Source organism: Sorex fumeus, unplaced genomic scaffold (assembly GCF_029834395.1).
Source record: "Sorex fumeus unplaced genomic scaffold, SorFum_2.1 ptg000122l, whole genome shotgun sequence".
In the NCBI taxonomy this organism is placed as follows: domain Eukaryota; kingdom Metazoa; phylum Chordata; class Mammalia; order Eulipotyphla; family Soricidae; genus Sorex; species Sorex fumeus.
Genome location: NW_026606179.1, coordinates 9,142,294 through 9,165,806, shown reverse-complemented (window position 1 = coordinate 9,165,806; position 23,513 = coordinate 9,142,294). Strand labels below are relative to the sequence as shown.

The 23,513-nt window shown below is 56.8% G+C and overlaps 1 protein-coding gene across 1 annotated transcript; it reads left to right on the top strand.

Moving 5' to 3' along the window:
- The first annotated feature begins 936 nt into the window (after window positions 1–936).
- Window positions 937–21,903, top strand: PRKCG (protein kinase C gamma). The gene is made up of 18 exons (XM_056135772.1): window positions 937–1,434; window positions 1,892–1,923; window positions 2,934–3,016; window positions 6,650–6,761; window positions 6,896–7,027; window positions 8,217–8,373; window positions 9,402–9,536; window positions 9,682–9,769; window positions 10,029–10,058; window positions 14,729–14,878; window positions 15,136–15,324; window positions 16,720–16,811; window positions 16,893–16,955; window positions 17,097–17,235; window positions 18,380–18,460; window positions 19,848–19,955; window positions 21,073–21,213; window positions 21,336–21,903. Exons 1-18 carry the CDS (start codon window positions 1,265–1,267, stop codon window positions 21,522–21,524), a joined length of 2,091 nt encoding a protein of 696 aa, XP_055991747.1. The 5' UTR covers window positions 937–1,264; the 3' UTR covers window positions 21,525–21,903.
- Window positions 21,904–23,513: the final 1,610 nt, after the last annotated feature.

Here is a 23,513-nt window from a genome sequence, read left to right as displayed (position 1 = left end):
TACATGTACCAGGATGCGTCGCGCTGGCGGTGGGCGGGCCTGGCTGCGTTGCCCTTGGCAACAGCCAGGGTCGGCCGGGAGCGGAGACCCGGAGAGAGAGCGCTGGAGCTCGAGGAGAGACGGCGACGCGGGCGGGGCAGGCGGCGGGTCCTGACAGGGGGGGGGGGCCAGTCCTCCCCGACAGACCCCACGGCGACGTCCAGAAATGTCGCAACCCACGGACGGAGGCTGACCTCTGAGATGTGGAGGGAGGAGAGATGCTCCGTGACAGAGAGCCGGGGGCCCGAGCGATAGCACAGCGGGAAAGGTGCTGGCCCTGCACCCAGCTGACTCGGGTTCGACCCTGGCATCCCCTAGGGTCCCCCCAGCACCACCAGAAGTCAGCCCTGAGCACTGCCGGGCGTGGTCCGAAAACCAAATAAATAAATGAAATAGAGAGCTGGGGAGAGGGAGACACACACGGGGGAAACGGGGAGACACGGATCAAATCGGACATTCAGACACCGCCCCCTCCCCGCCCCCAGGACGCAGGGATCGATAAGCAGAGAGCGTGGGTCCGAGAGAGAAGAGACAGAGGCAGCGTTCTGAGAAGCAGCGGGAGAGACACAAGGGGAGACTCAGAGACAAAGTAAAGTATTTGCAGAGGATGAGCACTGCAGAGATGGAGCACTGAGAGAAAGAGCACTGTGAGAGCAGGGCGATAGCTAGAGGAAAGGACAGGAGAGCAGAGACAGAGACAGAGACGGCTGGAGAGACAGCGGGGGGCGGGGAGAGAACGCCCTCGCCCCCACCCCGCGCCGGGCTGCCGGAAGACCCCGAGGGGGAGCCCAGAGACCGGGAAGAAGCCCCGGGCTGGCGGGGGCGGGGCGCGGGGCAGACCCGGCACAGGTGGCATCGCCCCAGGGGGGCGCGCCCGCTCCCCAGCCCCGCGCCCCGCGAGTCGCGTGAGCCGCGGCCTGGGGTGCGGGGCCGCCGGCCCGCGCTGTCCCCTCCCTCCAGCCAGCCCCCGGAGCGGGGTGCGCACGTGTGTTGGGGGGCGGCCATTGGTCCCGCGCCTGCCGCCGGAACCGCCCCCCCCGTCGTCCTGGCAACGCTCCCCCCGCCCGGCTCCCACTTTCCAGCAGGTGCCCCAGCCCGAGCGGGTGCGGCGGCTCGCGGCGCCCCCCGCGCGCTCCCTGCGCCCGAGCACCCCGCGCCCGCCGCGCACCCCGGCCGGCTCGGCTCCGCGCCGGCGCGCCCCTTTCTCCGCTCCGCTCCCGAGGCCATGGCGGGCCTGGGCCCCGGCGGGGGCGACTGCGAAGGGGGGCCCCGGCCCCTGTTTTGCAGAAAAGGGGCGCTGAGGCAGAAGGTGGTCCACGAAGTCAAGAGCCACAAGTTCACGGCCCGCTTCTTCAAGCAGCCCACCTTCTGCAGCCACTGCACCGACTTCATCTGGTGAGCACGGGACGCCTGAGTCCCAGCTGGGAGGCTTGGGGGGTCGAGATCCTGGATCTGAGGGAGGAGGTGGGTCTGGACCCAAAGGGCTGAGGGAGGAGGGCCTGAGGAGCTGCACTCCAGGTCTGAGGGAGGAGGTGGGGTGGGGGAGTCAGGATTGGAGGGCTGGGGGCGGTCTGAGGGAGGAGGGGAGGAATGTCTGGACCCTAGAGTCTGAGGGAGGAGGGGTTGGGAGTCTGGGTTTCTGGTCTGCTGGAGGAGACTGTGGCCTGGTCTGGGGGAGGAGGGAGTTGGACCTCAGGGTCCGAGGGAGGAGGGGGCTGGACCCCAGCTGGGGTCTGAGGGAGGAGGACCTGGGCTGAGTGTTAGGACTGTGGAGAGAAGGGGAGAGTGGGGCTAAGACCCGGGTGGCTTGGGATGCAGGGGAGGAGAGGTGAGAGGTCACTGACTCTTGCAGGGGCATCGGGAAGCAGGGTCTGCAGTGCCAAGGTAAGCGCTCGGGGGAGGGTGGAGGCTGGCACACGTGTCCCTGGTCCCCAGAGAGGCGTGGGGGAGCCCTGGGCGGGGGGTGTGGCAGAGACAGTGCGGCAGTTGGGGGCGCTCTGACGGAGGGGCCACCGCGGAGGTGGTGCCGGCCCCTCCCTCGGCCGGCTCCAGGTGGGGACAGATATTTGGAGAATCTGTTGCCATGGGAACAGGGAGATTTGGAAAAGGGGAGCTTGAAGGGGGGGGGGGCTGGAGATGCCAAGTCAGACCCCCCCACCCGCCAGCACCATGACAACAGGAGCTGTCCTGGCAGGGACAGGCGGGGTGGGGTCACCCATGGGCGGGGTGGGGGCCGGGTGGGGCCAGCAGTTATGGGGGGCGGGAGAGGGGGGTGAGTCCTCAGGCACCAGCTGCCACTGCTAAGAACAGAGTGAGTCAGGGAGGGGGGCGGGCCGGGCGGTTGTGGTGCCCCCAGACTCACTCCTGCCCCAGTGGCTGCTGGGCTGTGAGCTACTAGAGCTGGTTAGGCTCATCCCATCCGCCTCGCCTGAGTTTTTCCCTTCTGACCATCATTCCAGCCTCCCCTCCTGTCCCCTTCTCCCATCTCTGTCTCTCCCTGTCTCTCTCCAGGCTGTGCCCACACTCTGCTCTGCGTGTCTCTGTCTGCCTTTGACTCCGTCTCTTGCTGGAGTCATCTCTGATTCTGTCTGTCTGCTGAGAGCTCTCTTGGCATCCTCTTTCCCGTGCACACACCAGTGGGGCCTCTCTGTCTCTCTGATTCTGTCTCTCTGTCTCTGTCTCTGTGTTTCGCTCTCTCTCTGTCTCTCTCTTTGTACCTCCCTATGTCTCTCTTTCTCCCTCCTTTATGCTGGGGGCTTTCTCCCACTGATCTCTGGCCCTTGGGGTCTCTGTCTGTGTGTGTGTGTGTGTGTCTCCCTTCTGCTGGGGCTCCTCTCCCTCTGATTCCTGGCCCTCGGGGTCCCTCTCTGTCTGTCTGTGATTCTCACCCTCAGTCTGCAGTTTTGTGGTTCACCGACGATGCCACGAATTTGTGACCTTCGAGTGTCCAGGCGCCGGGAAGGGCCCCCAGACGGACGTGAGTGCCCGGACACCTGGTTCTTCCTCCCTGGGCCTCGCCCCGCCCTCACCCCCTCGGCGTCCGTCCCAATTTCTCCTGCTATTTTTATGGCTGGGCTGGGAGGGGGCCTGGAGAGAGGGGGGAGCTTGTCTGGCCCAGATTCCCTGCCCTTGGCCTGGAAAGGGGGGATGAGAGGGGATGGAAGACAGGCTGGGGACACAGGTGGGGACAGAGAGTGAGTGGGGTGTGGAGACCAAGAATTGACTAAGGTGCATGTCGGGGGAGGCTGAGATCCAGGGAAGAGAGAGAGAGAGAGAGAGAGAGAGAGAGAGAGAGAGAGAGAGAGAGAGAGAGAGAGAGATAGAGAGATTTGAGACTTTGAGACCCCAGGGTAAGACAGAGAGGATATTAGAGACACAGTAAGTGGGAGAGACCAGCGGAGAGATTGAGGGAAGAGAGAGATAGGAGAGAATGGGAGAGAGAAGAAACACAGGAGGGGTGGGGGGTGCGGAGACAGAAACATTCGGAAAGACACGTGGAGAGCAGGAGCAGCCCTGGACAGGGCTTAGGGGTGCTGGGACAGTGCCTGGAGCCATTAGGTAGCACATACATGTGCACATACAGAGTATGCAGGCATGCACACACATAAACATGAACACGGATATGCATGCATGTGAAAACATGTGAACACACAAATGTGCACACACACAATATAAGTATATGTGCATACACATGAAAAAAGTGGACATGCAAGAATGTGGGCAGTACGTACACATGCAAGTACATGAACACCCACGCACACACATCTCTCTGTCCCCATCAAAGACTTGCCACCAGGTCAGCCCTGCATCTGCTCCTGTTCCCTCCCTCCGAAAGCCCAGTGTCCATGGCTGGGGTGCTCACCACTGCAGCTACCACTCAGGGACAGGAACTGACCGGGACTGACATCTTCCAAGCCTGGACAGGCTCCAAGTAACTCCTTGCCCCAATCTAAAGACTGGTATTGTTGGGGCCCCAAGTGAGATCTGACACAGGCTGGGGGATGGTCTTCGGGGAGGGAGAGGCCCAGCAGAATGAGGGGAGGGGAGTGATGTTCCCAGAGAGCAGATACTCTGAGCCCGTGTCCCTGCCTCCTGCACCCCCAATTCTGTTTGCAGTGCTAGTTGCATGCACTTCCTGGCCTGTTTGCGTCGACCTTGATAGCACGGTTCCATTACGCTTTCTTACCAGCTCCCCAAACTAATGACTGGCTCAGTTACACCCCCAAATTCACTGACCTCCTGCAACTCCTGGGTTTCTCTTCTCTACAGTGCTAGGGAGGGGGCCAGAGAGATAAGACAGCGGGGAAGGCACTTGCCCTACATGTGCCCTGACCTGGGTTTGATACCCGGCACCCCACATGGTCCCCTGAGCCCTGCCAGGAGTGATCCCTGAACACAGAGCCAGGCATAAGCCCTGAGCACCTCCAGGAGTGATCCCTGAACACAGAACCAGGCATGAACCCTGAGCATCTCCAGGAGTGATCCCTGAGCACAGCCAGGTGCAAGGCCTGAGCACCGCCAGGAGTCATCCCTGAGCACAGACCCAGGAGTCAGCCCTGAGTACCCCTGGGTGTGGCCCAAATACCCCTACCCCCAAAACAATACTTGAGCCCTATTGGACAAGTCACAAGAGACTGACATGGATGATACTTATGGCTGAAGTCATCACTATTGCCAGTGTCACTGGTGAAGTGACTGTCTTTCCTGAATAACTCCGACTTTTTTATTCTGATTACTGAGATGGAGCTGACTGAACAGGCTGCATCTTGCCCTCCAAGACCTCCCTCAGGAGACCAGAGATGCAGCTCAGAGGTTAAGGCACTGCATGCTGCCATGGGTGCAACAATGGTTTGAACCCCAGCGTTGCATATGATCCCCCAAGCACTATTCCTGACCCCTGAGCACAGTCAGGAATGGCTCCCCCACCAAAAAAAAAATGTAAGATTAAAAAAATAAAAGAGAGTAAGGCACTGCTCTTTGAAGTATAGAGTATGGGAAGGAGCCATGAATGACCTTGGCCTAGGGAGTCGCAGTCCTGGTGGGTCCTGAGTCCTTCCTGAAGGGGTCATCACCGTAAGATGAACCATACCTGCAACATCTAACTTGGGTTGGCCAAAGAAGGCCTTTGAGTGCCAGAATCTTTTGTTTGGGGGCACACTCGGCAGAGCTCAGGGATCTGTCCTGACCTGACCCTGTGCTCAGGGATGACTCCTGGCAGGGCTTGGGAGACCATACACACTCCTGAGGATCAAACCCCGGTAGCCGTGTATAAGGAAAAAGCCTTAACCACTGGTCCTCTCTCTGGCCCCGAGAGACTTGCAAGAGATATTTGGACCATCAGCACCCTCCACCTGCCCATGGAAAATTCAAAGAAAACCACTAAATTAAACAGAAGTCCTGAATTTGTCCCTCCAACCACACTTTCTGGGCATGTTTGACAAAAAGGCAAACTGCAGATCCTTGCTCCCTTGGTCACTGCCGGGAACAGAGGACTGAAGACCTTAGTTGTGTCCGAAATTCATGCTGAATTAGACTGGACACAGAGGCCGCCTTCAGGAGAGAGTTGGTTGATGGATTTCCACAGAATGGAGGAGGGCACTGAGGCTTGGAAGTGGAAATGAAGCTTCCAAAATCACAGGCCTGGGAAATAACCCAGCCCTTAATGAAGCCAGGCTAGGTGCACACATCAAGTCACTAAGAATAACCTGCCAGGCCACAGCGATAGTACAGAGGGGAGGGCATTTGCTTTGCTGTGCACACAGCCAACCTAGGTTCAATCCCTAGCATCCTCTATGGTCCTCCGAGCACCATCGGGGTAATTCCTGAGTGGGTTTCTCTTCTCTACAGTGACTTGTCCAATAGGGCTCAAGTATTGTTTTGGGGGTAAGGGGTATTTGGGCCACACCCAGGGGTACTCAGGGCTGACTCCTGAGTCTGTGCTCAGGGATCACCAGGAATAACCCCTGAACCTCGCTGGGAGTGATCCCACCCCCACCCTTGACCCCTCCCCCAAAATATCCTGCAAGGGGGTTCCTGAGCCAGCTCTGCTCTGTGAGTCACTGCTTAAACTTTCACTTAGGGGATCATGAAGGCAGATCTGGGGCCTGGGGACCCCCACAAAGTCTTAGAGGAGTTACCTGTGGGAGGTGGGGACCTGTAGGGAAGGCGGGCTATTGGACATCCCCACCTCTTTCTTTTCTTCCCAGCGCCACCTGGCGGTGAGCTCAGCTCTGCGAATCTCACCCCCTTCCAGGCCGCTGCTGCCTCGCCCCCCTTCACTCTTCTCCAGAGCGCCCATCAGCGCGCCTCATACTATATATTTTATTTCCTGACCTCACACTATATATCTTATTTATTTCATGACCTCATACTATATCTTTTATTTCGTCATCTTCATCCTTCCTCCACTGCAAAGTCAAAAGTTCCTGCAGATAGGAATCTGCTTTGCTCTAGCCAGGAACAGTCAGTCTGGCGCACAGCAGTGGCGGGGAAAAGTGGCTGGCAAGGGAGTGAGTGTCGAGCGGGCTCTGGCCGCAGGGGGCAGGCGCCAAGGGCTCTAGGACACGCCCCGGCCCACTGGCCCCGGTGTTGGACTGCCCTCTGCCCGCAGGACCCTCGGAACAAGCACAAGTTCCGTCTGCACAGCTACAGCAGCCCCACCTTCTGCGACCACTGCGGCTCGCTCCTCTACGGGCTCGTGCACCAGGGCATGAAGTGCTCCTGTGAGTCAGCGCTTCGGGGCACGTCTGGGATCGGGTGGAGGCCTGCAGTGGGGTGGGGTGGAGGAGCGGGGCGCGGGCGGGATCTGCGGGGCCACCTCAGGCTTGTCGCTCCGTCCATTCTCCCCCACCTCAAGGCTGCGAGATGAACGTGCACCGGCGCTGTGTGCGCAGCGTGCCCTCTCTGTGCGGCGTGGACCACACCGAGCGCAGGGGCCGCCTGCAGCTGGAAATCCGGGCTCCCACGGCCGAGGAGATTCACATCACGGGTGAGGCCCGCCCCAGAGACCTTGCCCACACCATGACCACGCCCAGACCCGCCCATCAGAGACCCCGCCCACACGGTGACCCCGCCCCGGCAGCCGAGTGCCTGGCTAAGCCCCTTTCCTCTGCCTCTGGGATTTCCACGCCCTCACTTTTAAAGCCTGTGAGGGCTTTCAGTCAAGGCAGTTTTTCTGGGGCTAATATCTGTCTGGGGGTAAGCGTCCTAGGGAGATAGGTACTGGTAATATGGTAAAAGTCCTGATTCCAGATTCTTAAGAAAAAAAAAAAGGCTTCTTTTCTTTTTGCTTTTAGTTTCACACCCAGCGATGCTCAGGGGTTTACTCCTGGCTTTGCACTCAGGAATTACTCGGGGTTTACTCCTGGCTTTGCACTCAGGAATTACTCCTGGTGTTGCTTGGAAGACCATATGGGACAAGGGGGATGGAACGCGGGTGCACCGTGTGGGAAGCAAATGCCCTTTCCTCTGGACTATCTCTTCCGCTCCCCAGAAAAGGGCTCCTTTATAGGGAACTTGGGGTTAAATTTATTTATTTATTTATTTTGCTTTTGGGGCCACACCCGGCCATGCACAGAGGTTACTCCAGGCTCCGCACTCAGGAGTTACTCCTGGCGGTGCTCAGGGTACCATATGGGATGCTAAGAATCGAACCCAGGTCGGCCGCGTGCAAGGCAAACGCCCTAACCGCTGTGCTCTCTCCAGCCCCTAAATTTATCTTTTTTTAGGTCATACTTGACAGTGCTGAGTGATCACTCCTGGTGGGGATCAGGGGACCATATGGGGTGCCCAGGATCAAACCCAGGTTGGCTGTGTGCCATGCAGTGCCCTGCCCGCTGTACTACTGCTCCAGTCCTGCGGTCTGGTTTTTATGTTCAAGCCCTAAGAGATCAGAGCTAGAGAGATAGGACAGTGGGTAGGGCTCTTGTCTCACATGCAGCCACCTGGGTTCCATCCCAGGCACTTCATATGTTTCCCTGAGCCCCAGGAGTGATTCCTGAACACAGAGCCAGGAGTCAGGCCTGTGCACCACTGGGTGTGACTCCAAAAAGCCAAAACCAAAGAAGAGGTAAGAGAGCAAAGAAAACTGGATCAGGATGAAGGAGACGGTGGTGTGGCTCCAGGTCACTCACTGGGGGGCTGCTTACCGTATCGGCTGTCCTTCACTTTCCCCATAGTGGGCGAGGCCCGGAACCTCATCCCCATGGATCCCAATGGCCTGTCTGACCCTTATGTGAAACTGAAGCTCATCCCGGATCCCCGGAATTTGACAAAGCAAAAGACCCGGACGGTGAAGGCCACCCTCAACCCCGTGTGGAACGAGACCTTTGTGTTGTGAGTCTGGGTATATAGGGGAGGCAGTGGGGGCCGAGAGAGAATTATACGGGGGCCCCAGGCCTCAGAAAGCAGCTGGTGGAAAATGTTAGGATGGAGGACACTTCCGGCCCCCCTTGTCAGCACCCCCCCCAAATACGAAGGACAGCAAAAGTGGGTAGGAGAAGTAAATGAAGTGACTGAGGGAGGGAGGAAGGAGCTATAGAAACTGATACAATCAGCGCCAGCTTTAGAGGGGATCAGAGATGCAGAGGAGAGGAGTGAGGACAGGGGAAAGAGGAGAGAGTGAGCTCAGAAGAGGAGCAGGGAACCGAGACAGATGGGATAGAGAGCTGTGGGCAGGGGTGCTGGGGACAGTGGGTGGGTGGGTAGGCAGAGGGAGAAAGAGAAAACAACTGACAGGAAGGCAGAGGAACAGCGACCCCGAGGGAGCAGGGGGCCTGAAGAGGAAAAACAGACAAAGGCCAGGGACCTGGGAGACAGAGAGGGGAGGGAGAAGACGGAGTTCTCCAGGGGTATTGAAGGGGCGCCTTTTTGGAATATAGAGGTGGGGGACACTTTACTGAGTGAGAAACAGGCCCTGAGGGGCCAGAGCCATAGTGCATTGGGAGGGCATTTGCCTTGCAAGTGGCCAACCTGGGTTCGATCCCTGGCATCCCATAGGGTCCCTGGAGCACCACCAGGAGAGATTCCTGAGTGCAGAGCCAAGGTTAACTCCTGAACACTGCCGGGTGTGGTCCCCAAACCAAAAACAAACAACAAAAAGACCAGAGGGCCCAAGAGACAGGAAGGTGCTGGCTTTGCATGTGGCTGGCCTGGCTTTGGTCCCAGAGCCACACAGGGTCCCCTAAACCCCAGCAGGAGTGATCCCCACACACAGAGCGAAGAGTAATCCCTGAACACTGCTGGGTGTGCCCCCCCCAAAAAAAAGTGTAGAACCAACCCCAGCCCTCTGGGTCCACCTTCACTGGAACCCACAAGTTGGGTCCCAGACGCTGCCCCACCCCCCACCCTACTGCCTCTCGCAGCAACCTGAAACCTGGAGATGTGGAGCGTAGGCTGAGCGTGGAGGTGTGGGACTGGGACCGGACCTCCCGCAACGACTTCATGGGCGCCATGTCCTTCGGGGTGTCAGAGCTGCTCAAGGCACCCGTGGATGGCTGGTGAGTGGGGAGGTGGCCTGGCTCGATCTGTGTGTGGGCTCGTCCTTGATGCTCTCTGTCTCTCTTTAGCTCACTGTCTCTCTCCATCTCTGTCTCTCCATGTCTCGGCCTCTCCCTTGGGTGCCCCTCCCCATCTGCACTTAAGGTACAAGTTACTGAACCAGGAGGAGGGAGAATATTACAACGTGCCGGTGGCTGATGCTGACAACTGCAGCCTCCTCCAGAAGTTTGAGGTACCCAGACCCCGGGTGCCTATGAGGAGCCCAGTTCAGCCTCTCACAGTTCAGAGCTGGCCGGGTCCTGCACCCCTGGCTGCCCACTGGCCCTGGGACTACCATTCCCAGAAGACACTGGAACTGCCATGCTCTGCTTTTCTAGTGGCCTCCTTCCCAGGCTCTCATGGGAATTGTAGTTCCTGTTAATCCCTTGGCTGGGGTAGGGGCAATCTCCAACCTCTCTTGGGACTCTGACTCTCATTTTCTTCTCCCCCAGGCCTGTAACTACCCCCTGGAACTGTATGAGGTGAGTAGAGCCAGATTGACTTGAAGATAACTTCATCCAATAGGTGCCCCTCGCTTCCCATGCAGGGGGGTGAGTACTTCCTCTGCAGGAAGGAGCTGTGAAAGTCAGAGAAAATTTTGTTCTGTTTGTTTGGGTTTGGGCTTGGAGGCCATGCCCAGCGGTGCTCAGGGCTGACTCTTGGCTCTGCACTCAGGAATCACTCCTGCAGTGATCAGGGGATCCTATGGGAAGCCGGGGATTGAACCCCAGTCAGTCTAGTGCCAGGCAAGTGTTCTCCCTGTTGCACTATCGCTCCAGCTCCAGGGAGAGGTTGACAGGCTGGGAGTCGAGTATTGTAGAAGGCACGAGGTGGGAGGGTGGGGGGAGAAGAAAGGGCCCTGGGCAGAGGGGGAGGCCCAGTTTCCAGGTCAGAGGGAGGAGCCCTGTGGCTCCCGCCTTCTGCACAGCATGCAGTTCCCTCGCTGGAGAGCTAGCAGAGAAGACAGAAAATAAAAAACAGAAAGAAATCCCTCCCAGTATAAGCAGTATCATCAAGTAAGAGAAGTGACAGCACAAGGTCCTGTGTCCAAGTGACAACTGAGTTTCTGGCATGCACTTGGGCAGCCATGTGTGCAGTGCCACAGACAAAGTGACCTGTCACTGCCCCCCACAGCCCCAGGACCCCACCTTTAGGTTGGAACCAAACCTTTGTTTAGTGGTTCAGCAATGCATGACTGTTACAAAGTGACAGGGGTAAAGTAAGTAAAGTAAAGGCCCTCCCGTTGATCATCCATTTGCTCGAGGGGGCCCAGTGACTTCTCCATTGGAGACTTTGTTGTTACTGTGTCTGGCATATGAATACTCTCTGTAGCTTGCCGGGCTCTCAGAGAGGGACGGAGGAATCGAACTCGGGTCGGCCATGTTGGCTGCGTGCAAGGCAGACGCCCTACCCGCTGTGCTATCGCTCCAGCCCAGGGGACATGGGACATGGGACATGGGACAAAGTGACAGGGGACATGGGTCAAAATGATAGCACATTGGGGAGGGCGCTTGCACACAGCCAACACAGTTCTATCCCTGGCTTCCCAAATGGTCCCCTGAGCCCGACCAGGAGTGATTCCTGAGTGCAGAGCCAGGAGTAACCCCTGAGCATCACTGGGTGTGGCCCAAAAACCAGAAAAAGAAAAAGTGACAAGGGACATGTCCTTGGAACATGAAGCCAGGGAGAAGAGCCAGTTATTATTTTTTTAATTGGATTTTTTTAATTGAATCACAGTAAGATACACAGTTACAAAGTTGTTCATGATTCAGTTTCAGTCATATAATGTTCCAACACCCGTCCCTTCACCAGTGCACATTTCCCACCACCAATGTCCCCAGTTAGGCAACTATTGGGGGAGACTAAAAAGGGGGTGAACCCCAAAGGGGCAGGGTGTTAATCCTTAGAAAATCTCTGGCTTTGCATCAAGTGTGTTGGGACGGGCTGGAAAGGTGTTCAGCACAAGATGATGGGAGTGCGGGGAGAGTGGAGCAGAGAACAAGATGCAGGCTGGGGGGCACTGCAGGACCTTGCCTGGCCCAGAGCAGACAGCCCCAGCCGGTGCATGCTGCATGCAGTTCCCGAGATCTGCATCCCAGGGCCTCATGCTGAGCCCTGGGTTCCAGTAAGGTGGCTGCGGGGACATATCAGGAGCCAGGATGTGCACTCTCGGATGTGATAGTACTCCAGGTTTGCAGGACAGATTCTCTGGGGCACTGTGGGCACACGGGAGTCTGCAGCTCCCAGCTCGGTGCTTGCCACAAGGCTGACCGAAGGCCTGAGAGACAGGAGGCTCAGAATGTGGGGTTCAGCAGGTGACACAGGGAAAACTCTATTTTGAAGCCTTTCTGCAGAGCTGCTTGCTAGGGATCCCAGGCATGACTGGAATTTGGCATTTCAGCCAAATTCTTTGGGAGCTTCTTCTGCATCTTTGAGAAGGGACTGTATAGAGAGGGAAGGCATGAGGGAGGAAAGTCACGCTCAGAGGCTGCACCATGGGACACCCCGTCCCTCGGCAGCGTTTCTGTGCATTGAATCAAAGGCACTTAGTCAAAGGGGACCAGTCAGGTGGTGCACACGGAGTAGGGGGTGCAGGGGGACACAAGAGTGAGGGTGGCACTTTAGGTGATTGGATGTGTCTGAAGGAGCCGAAGGCTTGTGAGGAATGGTGGAGACAGGCGGCTGCTGGCGGCAAATCCTGGAACATACAAAATAGAGCAGCCCAGTTCTAGTCTTGCTTCCTTAGCATGTTGGGGTGAAGTGGACCCCTTGGGGAGTCGGGGGTTCCATGTAGAGGAAAACAAGGCAGAGAAAAGGAAATCTCCACATGAGGTCCTTGGGACCCCTTTGGCTCTGTCTCACGGGTGGGTCCTCCGTCTGTGGGGATTTGCGATGGGCCAGGATGGCATGAGGTGCCTGAATTTGAGCTCTCAGTAGGCACCTGGACATGAGCCTGGTGTTGGGTGTGTGATAAGGAGAGGCCAGCGCAATGGGGCTGGACACTGCCTTTGGCACTGCATTTGTGTGTAAATTGCTTTAATTCACATAAGGTCCCTTGTGTGACTGGGATGTGCCATTTTCCCAGCTTTGTTTTTTGTTTTTGTTTTTGTTTTTGGTGTTTGTGCCATACCCAACAGTGTTCAGGGATTACTCCCAGTTCTATACTCAGGAATTATTCCTGGCGGTGCCCAGGTGTCGAATCTGAGTCAGCCTCATGCAAGGCAAACACTCTCCCAACTGTGCTCAGGCCCTATCCCAGCTTTGTTGATGATAATTTGGGAATCCCATCCCCAGCTCTGCCCCAGCAAGTCGCAGGGCTGAGGTCTGCATCTCCGCTGCCCTGCTGTTCTGCTACACATGGTGACGCTGTTCAGTGCATGCTAGGGGGTGGGGTGGGGAGCAGACCCCACCTCAGGGAGCTCAGGCTTAAGCTGACCTCTGGGATGACTAGTGGGCCCTCAAGAGCTCTTCATGTTGCTGCCCGAGAGCCAAGCAGCCTCCCTGCTGGAGGAAGACTTCTGTGTGTTTTGGTTTTTGGGCCACACCTGGCGGTGCTCAGGGCTGACTCCTGGCTGTGCTCAGGAACCTCTCCTGGTGGTACTCAGTGGGACCATATGGGGTCCTGATCAAAACTTGTTCAGCCATGTGAAGGACAAATGCCCTCCCCCACTGGGGTCTCTTGGCCCCAGGAGGACTTTTGAAGCAAGGTCTGAGTCATGGTCTCTAGTAGGACTTGGGGGGCAACTGGGGGTTTCAGGAACCTCTAGGCAGAAGGAGCTGCTCCTCCAGAGGTCTTGTGGTGGGAAATGCTCTCCCAAGAGCCTCCTTCCTGGCATTGCAATCCCCTAGAGTTCAACCTTAAGTACAAGGAGAGGTGGTTGGAGTTTAAAGACACAGGGAACATAGAACCTGGTTCATTTAGTTTTAGATTGATCCCTATGCCCACCGAGAGGGGACTACGTTAGATAGCGACATTGATTTTAAACCTTGGTTTTGTTTGTGTTTTTTGGGGTCACACTCAGCAGTGTTCAGCACTCCTGGTGATGCTCAGGAGACCGAGTGATGGCAGAGATTGATTCTCAGGCTCCAGGCAGTGAGCAGCCTCCTTGGTCCAAGTTTTCAAACATTTTCTGGGGTTGTTTTTTGTGTTTGTGCTATACCCAACGATGCTGGCTCTGCACGCAGGGAATCACTCCTGGAAGTGTTCAGGGAACCTTAAAGATGCCAGGAATTGAACCCGGACCAGCTACATACCAGACAAGTGCCCTACCTGTACTATCTCTCTGGCTCATTCAAAGCATTAAAAAATTTTTTTTTGGCTTTTTGGGTCACACCCGGCAATGCTCAAGGGGTACTCCTAGCTCTGCACTCAGGAATACGCCTGGCAGTGCTTGGGAGACCATATGGGATGCTGGGGATCAAACCCAGGTCATCACATGCAAGGCAAGTGCCCTGCTTGCTATACTATCACTTCGATCCCAGCCTTGGGTTTTTAATTTACATTTTTCCCCTTCGTGTAACTCTGGGCAAGGTCAACATGGTATTCTCTGATCCACTTTTGTCTTCTTTAAAAGTGAGGGGTGGAAAAAAGTGAGGGCTGGGGGGCTGGAGCGATAGCACAGTAGGTAGGGCATTTGCCTTGCACATGGCCGACCCAGGTTCTATTCCCAGCATCCCATATGGTCCCCCGAGTACCACCAGGAGTAATTCCTGAGTGCATGAGCCAGGAGCAATCCCTGTGGATACACCGGGTGTGACCCCCCACCCAAAGCAATAAATAAATAAATAAAAGTGGGCTGGAGCAATAGTACAGTGGGTAGGGCGTTTGCCTTGCACTCGGCCATCCCAGGTTCAATTCCCAGCATCCCATATGGTCCCCTGTTCATTGCCGGGTGTGACCCAAAAAGCAAATTAAATAAATAAATAAAAGTGAGGGGTGGGTTTTCCAGAGGTAAGCTAGTGACCAGCTAGTTAGGTGGATCCTTCCTGACTCTGGAAGGTTCTCAAAGCAAGGAGCTTGGGGGGCAGGGGAAAGATGTTAATTCCCTTCTCCACCCCCAGTCTAGCATACTTGGGTGCTGTCTCTCTGTGGGTGCCTCTGTTTGCAGGCCTGGGGTCTGCTGACTGCCTCACCTCTGTCCCTCTCTCACAGCGGGTACGGATGGGTCCCTCCTCTCCCATCCCCTCCCCGTCCCCCAGTCCCACTGATCCCAAACGCTGCTTCTTTGGGGCGAGCCCTGGACGCCTACACATGTCAGACTTCAGCTTCCTCATGGTCCTCGGAAAAGGCAGCTTTGGGAAGGTAGGATCCGGAGCCCTGGGGGGCGGAGAGGAGGTCTGGGGGCTGGGGGGTCTGATTTCTGGGAAGGGACACTCGGTGGGTTCCTGAGTTCCCCGGGTGTAGAGGAGAGGTATAAAGAAGCAGACACTGTTCAGGGAATGGTGAGCAAAGTCAGAGGTCCCGGTACCATGGAGAGGAGGGGGTGAGGGGGGAGGGTGGAGCAGGGAAGGACTTGGGTTTCCCAAGACGAACTGGGCCTTTGGAACCTCTGTGTGTAGGTGATGCTGGCCGAGCGCAGGGGCTCAGATGAGCTCTATGCCATCAAGATCCTGAAGAAAGACGTGATCGTCCAGGATGACGACGTGGACTGCACGCTGGTGGAGAAACGCGTGCTGGCGCTGGGTGGCCGAGGCCCCGGCGGCCGGCCCCACTTTCTCACTCAGCTCCACTCCACCTTCCAGACCCCGGTATGGAAGCGGGCAGGCTGGATCCGGAGCCCAGCCTTGTGCCTCCTGCATGAACCTAGCACCTGATTCTTGTGGATTCTGAGTTTTCCAAGGCTGGAGAATCTTCTTTGCCACCCTGGAGAGAGCATGAACAGGAGTCTGAGCCTTGGTGGGCGTGGTGATGAAAAGCTGGGGGCGTGTCTAGAAGGTGGTTTGCCCCGCCCCGTGAGCGTGACCGGAAAGCCAATCAGAAAGCTGGGGTCCTGAGTGGGTGTGGCATCGCTAATTAGCATTTGAGTGGTCTTTTTGACCCCAGTGATGCTCAAACCTTAGTCCTGTCTCTGTGCTCAGGGATCACTCACTCCTGGCAGAATTATATGGCATGTCGGAGATCAAATCTGGTCAGTCTTGTGCAAAGCAAGCCCCTTCCCTTCGTGCTATCTCTCTTGCTCCTTGAGTGTTTTATGAGCAACGGATTTTTAGAGAGTTTTTCGGGCTATGCCCTGGTGTTCTCAGAAGCCATTTATTCCTGGTTCCGTCCGTGCTCCAGAGTGACCTGGCCTTGGTCTGGAAACCAGATGTGGTACTGGGGTTCGAACTGAGATTGGCTGCACATAAGTATGTTCCTTAGTCTCTCTTTCCCCACTGCCCCTCCACAGGAAGCAAAGGTTTTTGACTGGAAAGATGCATTGGGAATGTGCTCTGATTGGGTGGGTACAGCTGGACTTTGTCACAAAGTCATTGTCCCTTGGATTCTGAGGGTAGGAGTTGTTAGAAACAGGGTGTTTCTCCAAAACTGTGGAATAAGATAAGGAAGTTGAGAGGTTGTGTCTCTACTTCCAAGAGCCCTGAGTAGATGTGAGTATGTATGTATATAATATACCACAGGTGAGGCCTGAATAGTGGTGACTCCTAATGGGGGGACAGAATTGAATATGGATGTGAGTGAGGTGGGAAGAACTTGTATCCCCAGGATTTCCAACAAATGAGGAGACTGATCTTCAATTTTGAGAGGGCTGATCAGAATAGCTAGTAGCTCAGAGCAACAGGAGTTGGGTAGATGGAGATTTCTGGGTGACCAGGTTAGAATGGCTGGAGCTCCTGGTGGACATGGCCAGTTATATGGAGTCCCTAATTAGGAGTCTCCAGTTGTGTCCAGAGTGGGCAAAAAAGTGCATTTCCTGGGACTGGAGCAATAGTATAACGGTAGGGCAATTTTCTTCCATTTGGCCGAACCAGGATTGATCCCTGGCTTCCCATATGGTCCCCTGAGCATTGCCAGGAGTGATTCCTGAGTGCAGAGCCAGGAGTGATCCCTGAGCATAGCCAGGTGTAGCCCCACACATCCATTAATACAGACATTTTCTGCTCTGGTGGGTCTTGCTTTTAAGCTCCACCTACCATCCTGCCCCTCAGGACCGCTTGTATTTTGTGATGGAGTATGTCACCGGGGGCGATCTGATGTACCACATCCAGCAGCTGGGCAAGTTCAAGGAGCCTCATGCAGCGTGAGTCCCAGCTGAGGGGGCAGGAATCTGAGATGGAGGTTGGGGTCTACTCTGGCCTGACTCCCTGTGCCCTTCCTCCAGGTTCTATGCGGCAGAAATTGCCATCGGCCTCTTCTTCCTCCACAACCAGGGGATCATTTACCGGTGGGTGGCCCCAGCCTTTCTGTGGCCAGAAGCCAGGTCCTGGGACTGGGGGGAGGGGATCCCAACTCAGGGCCGTAGGCGGGCACACCCAACCCTAGACCCTACCCAACTCCCCCTCCCCCACCCCCGCCTGACTCCCAGAGACCTGAAACTGGATAATGTGATGCTGGACGCCGAGGGACACATCAAAATCACTGACTTTGGCATGTGCAAGGAGAATGTCTTCCCGGGTACCACCACCCGCACCTTCTGCGGAACCCCAGACTACATAGCTCCCGAGGTAACCCCCGCTCTGCCCCTCCCAGCGCTCTCTGATGTTTTCTGGGCTGGTGGGACTTAGGGGTGCGGGGCTGGCCTTGGGGGTGTCTTCCTATGAACTGTGTGTCCGTGTGATCCGGCACTGAGCAAGCAGCCAGGAAAGGCAGGAGCCCCCCCCCCCCCACTCTCAGGTGGGAGCTGGGTCTGGAAATAGGCAGAGTGGGCGGGGCCAGCTCAGGGGGCGGTGCTGAGGAGAAGCGTGGGTCACCGGACTGTTCTGTAGATGTGAATAGTGAAGATGGTTGTAAATGTACTCTGAGGGGGCGGGCCGCCTCCCACCAGCCCCCCCCCCCAACTAAACGAGTGTAGGCTGGTTCCTGAGTGTTGCCAGCGGGTGTGGGGTGCTGTGCCATTGTTACGGGGGTAGGGCTAATGATCGAGTGTAGGGGTAGAGAGTGTGCTCCAACTTTCCTCAGTCGGAGAGTGGGGTGTTGGGGCGGCATCCTTCAGTTTTCCAGACGATTTAATCCTATTGATGCCAGCGTTTCCAAAACTTGACTGTTAATCAGAACCGCCTGGAGATCTTTGGCAAACCACACACCTGTATTTCTGCCTCTGCCTCTGGCCCCTGGCACAGGAATTCTTCAGAACCGGGAGCATCTTCTCTTTAACTAGCTTTGTGGAAATGTGTCCAGATTTCAGGGTCTCTGGTATTTAGCCCTCTGCCCCCATCTTGAATTAGATAGATCTAATTACTGAAATCTGGGTGCAATTTGTAGGTTGGCGCTTGGAAAGTCTTTCCATTTGTTTGTGTGGCTTGTTTCTTAGGCCCTACTGGCAGTGCTCAGGGCTGACTTCTGGCTCTGTGCTCAATGATCACTTCTGGTGGGCTATGAGGTGCTGGGGATCAAAACCCAGTCAACCCTTCACAGGGTGAATGCCCTACCCACTGTACTGTCTCTCCACCCCCAAAGTCTTTCTGTTTGGAACTCAAGGGATGCTCTAAAGAAATACAGGTTTCCCCCTGACTTTTCCAAAGAATGGAGCTCTGGCCAAAGTACTTGGAGTGGCAGAGTTTATACTGCAAACATCTGAAGTGGGCAGAGGGTGCTCAGAACGTGGGCTGGGATTTCCTAAGGACAATATTGATTCCTGGCCTCCCCCAGATCATCGCCTACCAGCCCTATGGGAAGTCTGTCGATTGGTGGTCCTTTGGGGTTCTCCTGTATGAGATGCTAGCAGGGCAGGTAAGGAAGCTGTGGGGAAGCTGCCTGTTTATTTTTTATCTTATGTCTTGTGTTGTTGTGTTTGGGGCCACAATGGGTGGTGCAGGACTTACTCCTGGCTCTGAATTCAATGATCACTTATGGTGGGGCTTGGGGGACCATATGGGAAACGGGGCATCAAACCTGGTCACCTGCGTGCAAGACAAATGCCCTATCCATTGTACTATCGCTCTGGTCTAATGAATCTGCCCGTTAAAAAACATCACTGCAGTGGCAGGCGGTACTCTGGTATTTCTCTGGGCAGAAGGAACCGCTCTGGCCATTGGAGCTGTCCGTGGTCCTGAAGGAGTGTCTCCCCTGCCGGTTTGCTTCAGGGAGTGAGCAGAGCAATTTGATGCCCCCCACAGACTTCACATCTTCTGATAAATGTTGTTAGTACATGAAATGAAAATTTTTTATGTTTTTGGGCCACACTGGGTGGTGCTCAGGGATTCCGCCTGGCTCTGAGCTCAGGGAACACTCCTGGTGGGGCTTAGGGGATCATATCGGGAACCAGGATTTGAACCAGGTCAACCATGTGCAAGACCCTACCTGCTACACTACTACATTATCCCTCTGACCCCCAAACAAAGAATTAAAAATCCAATAATTTTAAAATATGTTAAAGATCTCAAAAATTTAATGGAATCTAATCTAGCCAATGAAGCAAGTTTTAATTGTATACAATTGTCAAAATCTTAAACATTGGAGTTCCCGATATGATCCCCTAAGCCCCAGTAATGAATCCCATAATAGAACCTTTGGATAACAGGAAGTACTAGGAAGTTCTGTTGGTAATTTTGAAGTTGCAATGATGGATATTTTGAGATATTTTCAACTCTGATGTGATAAAGTGCCTGTGACTTTTACTGGTGGTGAAGTCACAGGTATGGCTATTTGCTGCCTACATTTGTCATGGAAAACAACGGGAAAGAGTTATTTTTTTTTAATTAATAAAAGTCATCCCCCATGTTTGTGAACTCTCTCAACGGTAGACACAGACTCCCTGGACAGTCCCTGTCCTGGCACTTTACCTAACCTTGGAAGCCTTAATTCTTCATGCACCCAGAAGAATGTTTTCCTGAATTCTATCCTGTCTCCTATTGAAGTGACATATTGCCTAATTAACACCCCTGTCTGCTGCAATTTACATGGCAGATGAGCTAGCCCCACTCACTCTCAAGGACAGCAGAGTGCTGCAGAGCTGCGGCTTGGAAGGAGAGGGCTGGACAGGAAGAAAGACAGAGCCTGGTGGCTTGGGAAAAATCTTCCCTGGCATTTGTGTGTGTGTTTGTGTGTGTCCATGGTGCGTGATATGGGTGTGGAGAGGTTTGTAAATCTCTGTTGCTTCCCTCCCTCCCCTGCACAGCCTCCCTTTGACGGGGAGGATGAAGAGGAGCTGTTCCAGGCCATCATGGAGCAAACTGTTACCTACCCTAAATCGCTCTCCCGGGAAGCTGTGGCCATCTGCAAGGGGGTGAGAGCTCCTGACCCCTGAGTCTCTGGGCTCATAGCCCATGGCATGCCGTCTGGGCCACTCAGGCTGCCCGTGTGGTCTGTGGTGTGCTCCAAGGAAAGGGATGCCTCTTCTTCCACCTGCAGCAGCTGGGGCTGGCCTGAGGTTTTGCCTGGATAGTCCTTTACTGACTCTTAGTCCAAGAATGGCCCCATCCCCCACACCCCCCATTCCCACCAGCACAGCACAGGAAGTGCCAGGATGCCGGGCCCCTGCTGCTTTGGGTCTGGGCCCGGATGCTGCCGCTTTTCCTGTGGTGGGACCTTGGGCAAGGCCCTGCAATCTGGGAGCCTTGGAGTGCTGCAGGGCATCAGCATGGGTGAGGGAACGAGCTGGGTGTCTGACTGCGGACTTGGCCACGGCTCCGTCCCATGTCTCACTGACTCTTTCCCTGTGGCTTTCTGTCTCGTGCTTATGCTGGGACTCTCTGTTACTCCTTTCAACTCTCTGCCCCCACGCTCTGGATCTCTCTCCTCTCCTTTCTGAGTCCCTGCCTTGTGCGGCATCTTTATTCCTCTCTCTGGCATGTGTGTGCATACATGTATGCAAATGTGTATGTTCATATGCCTGTGTGTGCATCTGTGTGTTTGTGTGCATGTATGTCTGCATGCATGCATGCATGACTTTTTATGTGTCCGTGCATGTGTATGCATTTGTGCACATGTGCATTTGTGTGTGCACATGCATGTTCTTGTGTCCATGTGTCCCTGTGCCTGTGCTACCCTGGCTTGGCTCTCTGCCTCTTCCCACCTCCTCCCTATTTTCCTCACCTCTGTCCTCCCTCCCACCTCATGACCTCCTTTACTCTCCCTGCACCCCTTATGCTGTGTCGGGGTCTCCTCTGCCCTGCCACCCCCATGCCCTCATCTGCCTTTTCCTTTGGGTCCCTCGATCTCTGGGTTTTGCTTCGATCTCCCCCCTCTCCTTTACTCTCCACCTTCCTCTTCTCCCTCTGTCCCCGCTGTCTTTTGCCTTTTCCTGCCTCCATTTCTCCATCTTTGCCTTTCTTGGGCATCCTCTGGGCCGCGCTGTCTGGGACTCTGTCTGTCTGTCTGTCTGTGCCTCTTGTCCCTCACAGTTCCTAACCAAGCACCCGGCCAAGCGCCTGGGCTCAGGGCCGGACGGGGAGGCCACCATCCGCGCCCACGGCTTCTTCCGCTGGACAGACTGGGAGAGGTTGGAGCGCCTGGAGATCCCGCCGCCCTTCCGGCCGCGCCCGGTCAGTCCCGACCTGGCCCTGAGTTCCCGTCCCGGTGGGCGCGGGGCGGGGGTGGAGGGCAGCACCCGGGACACAGTAGTCCTGGAACTTCAAACGCCTCCTTCCCCGCGTCCCCTCTGCAGTGTGGCCGCAGCGGCGAGAACTTCGACAAGTTCTTCACGCGAGCGGCGCCCGCGCTGACCCCCCCAGACCGCCTGGTCCTGGCCAGCATCGACCAGTCCGATTTCCAAGGCTTCACCTACGTGAATCCGGATTTCGTGCACCCGGACGCCCGCAGCCCCGTCAGCCCGGTGCCCGTGCCCGTTCTGTGATCGCGCCTGCTGCCACGAGGTGTCGCTGCTGCCCCCGCCGTCGCGCCGGCCCTCCCTCATGCCCCCAGACCCCCGCCCGTCACCCCCCCCTCCCCGCCCCGTTTCGCTCCCGAGCATTCTGGCTTCTCCCCCGCGGGGGTTGCGCGCCCCTGCCACGCCCTCCCGGCACGCTGCACTCGGCCCAGTCTCACCGGGGTCTGGATTCTGCTGAATGGGCTCGCTCATCTCAAGGGGACTGGACTGCGACTCCCGGGGGCCTGAATCTACAGCCCCGCCGGGTTCTAGACTCCGTTTTGCTAGATTCTCTCTCTCTCTCTCTCTCTCTCTCTCTCTCCCTCTCTTTCTCCCTCCCTCCCTCTCTCTCTCTCTCTTTCCCTCTCCCCCCTCTCTCTTTCTCCATCCCTGGGGTGGGTTGGCCCAGAACCATTCCCCCACCCTCCCGCCTCCACTCCGTTCCAGAGTAAGTGGGTGGCTGTGCCCCCTGCACTCTGCACGCCTCTTCTACATCCTAGGATGTACAAAGGATTCTTTCCCGACTTATAAATCAGCTTTTGTCCTGGACCCTCCACCACCCTCGGCACTGTCCCCTCCCAAGCTTGCCTGCCAGGTGCATGGCCCCAGTTTCTCCTGCTCGGATCCCCACTCCACGCCCAATGCCTGCCACTACTCTGGGGACTCCCCCCCGTCCCCACCCCCGTCCTCTTTGCATCACTGGCCGGCCACAGCTGCTGGAGAATAAATTTGGGATGCCTTCGCTGAAGTGTTTAGATGTTTTCCTCTGAGCTTGGAGAGTGAAGGAGGTGCGGAGGTGGGGAATGACTGCACATGTAGAAACAAACAGAGACGGATGGACAGACAGGATGAACAGACACAGCCCCAGACCAGGGACGGAGTGGACACGCCCCCGGGGGGGTGGTCCACAAGCAGGTCCTGGAGGGCTTCTCAGAGGCACAGAGACACACTAGGAAGGCGAGGCAAGGCCAGACCCCCCAGAGACCAGGGTCCGAGGGAGAGACCCAAGATAGGAACCACCGCCAGCAGCACTCGGGAGCCGACGCCCGCGGACGCAATCCGACCGCTCTTCCTAGACCCTCTTGAGAGTGGAAGCAGCGGTGAGGGCAGTCCGCAGGGACTACGCTTCCCAGCAGGCACTGCGGCGGACCCTTCCCCTCGAGGGCGGCCCTCCCCGTAAGGGGCTGATGGGAAATGCAGTTCCCTGGACGGAGACCGGCCCGTCAAATGGTGCGCCTCTATGTCAGTGTTAGGAAGGGACTGCACCCCAAAGCTTCGCAGGCTCCCTCGTGGGTTGTGCGTGTGTGTGTGTGTGCTGGGGCGGCGATTCTCTGCTCCTGCAGGCTCCTGGGTTTCCGAGGAGCTGGTGCTGGCGCTCCCCCGCGTTTCGCCCTGCATCACCGCGGGACCCCTCCCCCCGTGCCCGCGGCCCGCAGCCCCCCGCTCCGACCCTCGGCGGGCGGCCTGCCCCTTTAAGAGTGGCCCCGCTGACATCACGGCGGGAGGGGGGGCTGGCCCGGCTCCCGGCTCCGCGGCGGCTGCAGGACCCGGCTCCGCTCTGCGCCCGCCCGCTGCTGGGGGACCCCGGCCCGGGACGCCCCCTCCCTCCTCCGGCCGCCCGGACTCCAGCTCCGCCGCCGCCGGGCCAGAGCCCCAATCCTCCTGAGGGGACCCCAGCGATAGCCCGTGCTGCCTCTCCTTCTCGGGGTCCTCTCCCCCCACCCCGTTCTCTCTCCCCGCTCAAGGTCTCTGGGTCTCGGCGTCTCTCCACCCAGGGCCTCGGAGCGTCTCCCCGGCTCCCTCGGCCGCTGCACGCTCTGGGTCTCCGGGCTGCGAGTCCGGGAGGAGGGGGGCTCGCCCGCGTCTGCTCCCCACTGCGGCCCCGCGCGCCCCCATTCCCCAGGCCCGGCTCCGGGCGCCCCTCCCCTCGGCCGCGGCAGCCAATGAGCGCCCGCCGGCCCCAGCGCCCGGCTCCGA

Excerpts from the sequence above, each read along its gene's own strand:
- PRKCG (XM_056135772.1), top strand. The coding sequence starts at position 1,265 with ATGGCGGGCCTGGGCCCCGGCGGGGGCGACTGCGAAGGGGGGCCCCGG. Across the intron at positions 1,435-1,891 it reads CACTGCACCGACTTCATCTG|GGGCATCGGGAAGCAGGGTC; the intron begins GTGAGCACGGGA and ends TGACTCTTGCAG. Across the intron at positions 6,762-6,895 it reads CCAGGGCATGAAGTGCTCCT|GCTGCGAGATGAACGTGCAC; the intron begins GTGAGTCAGCGC and ends CCCCACCTCAAG.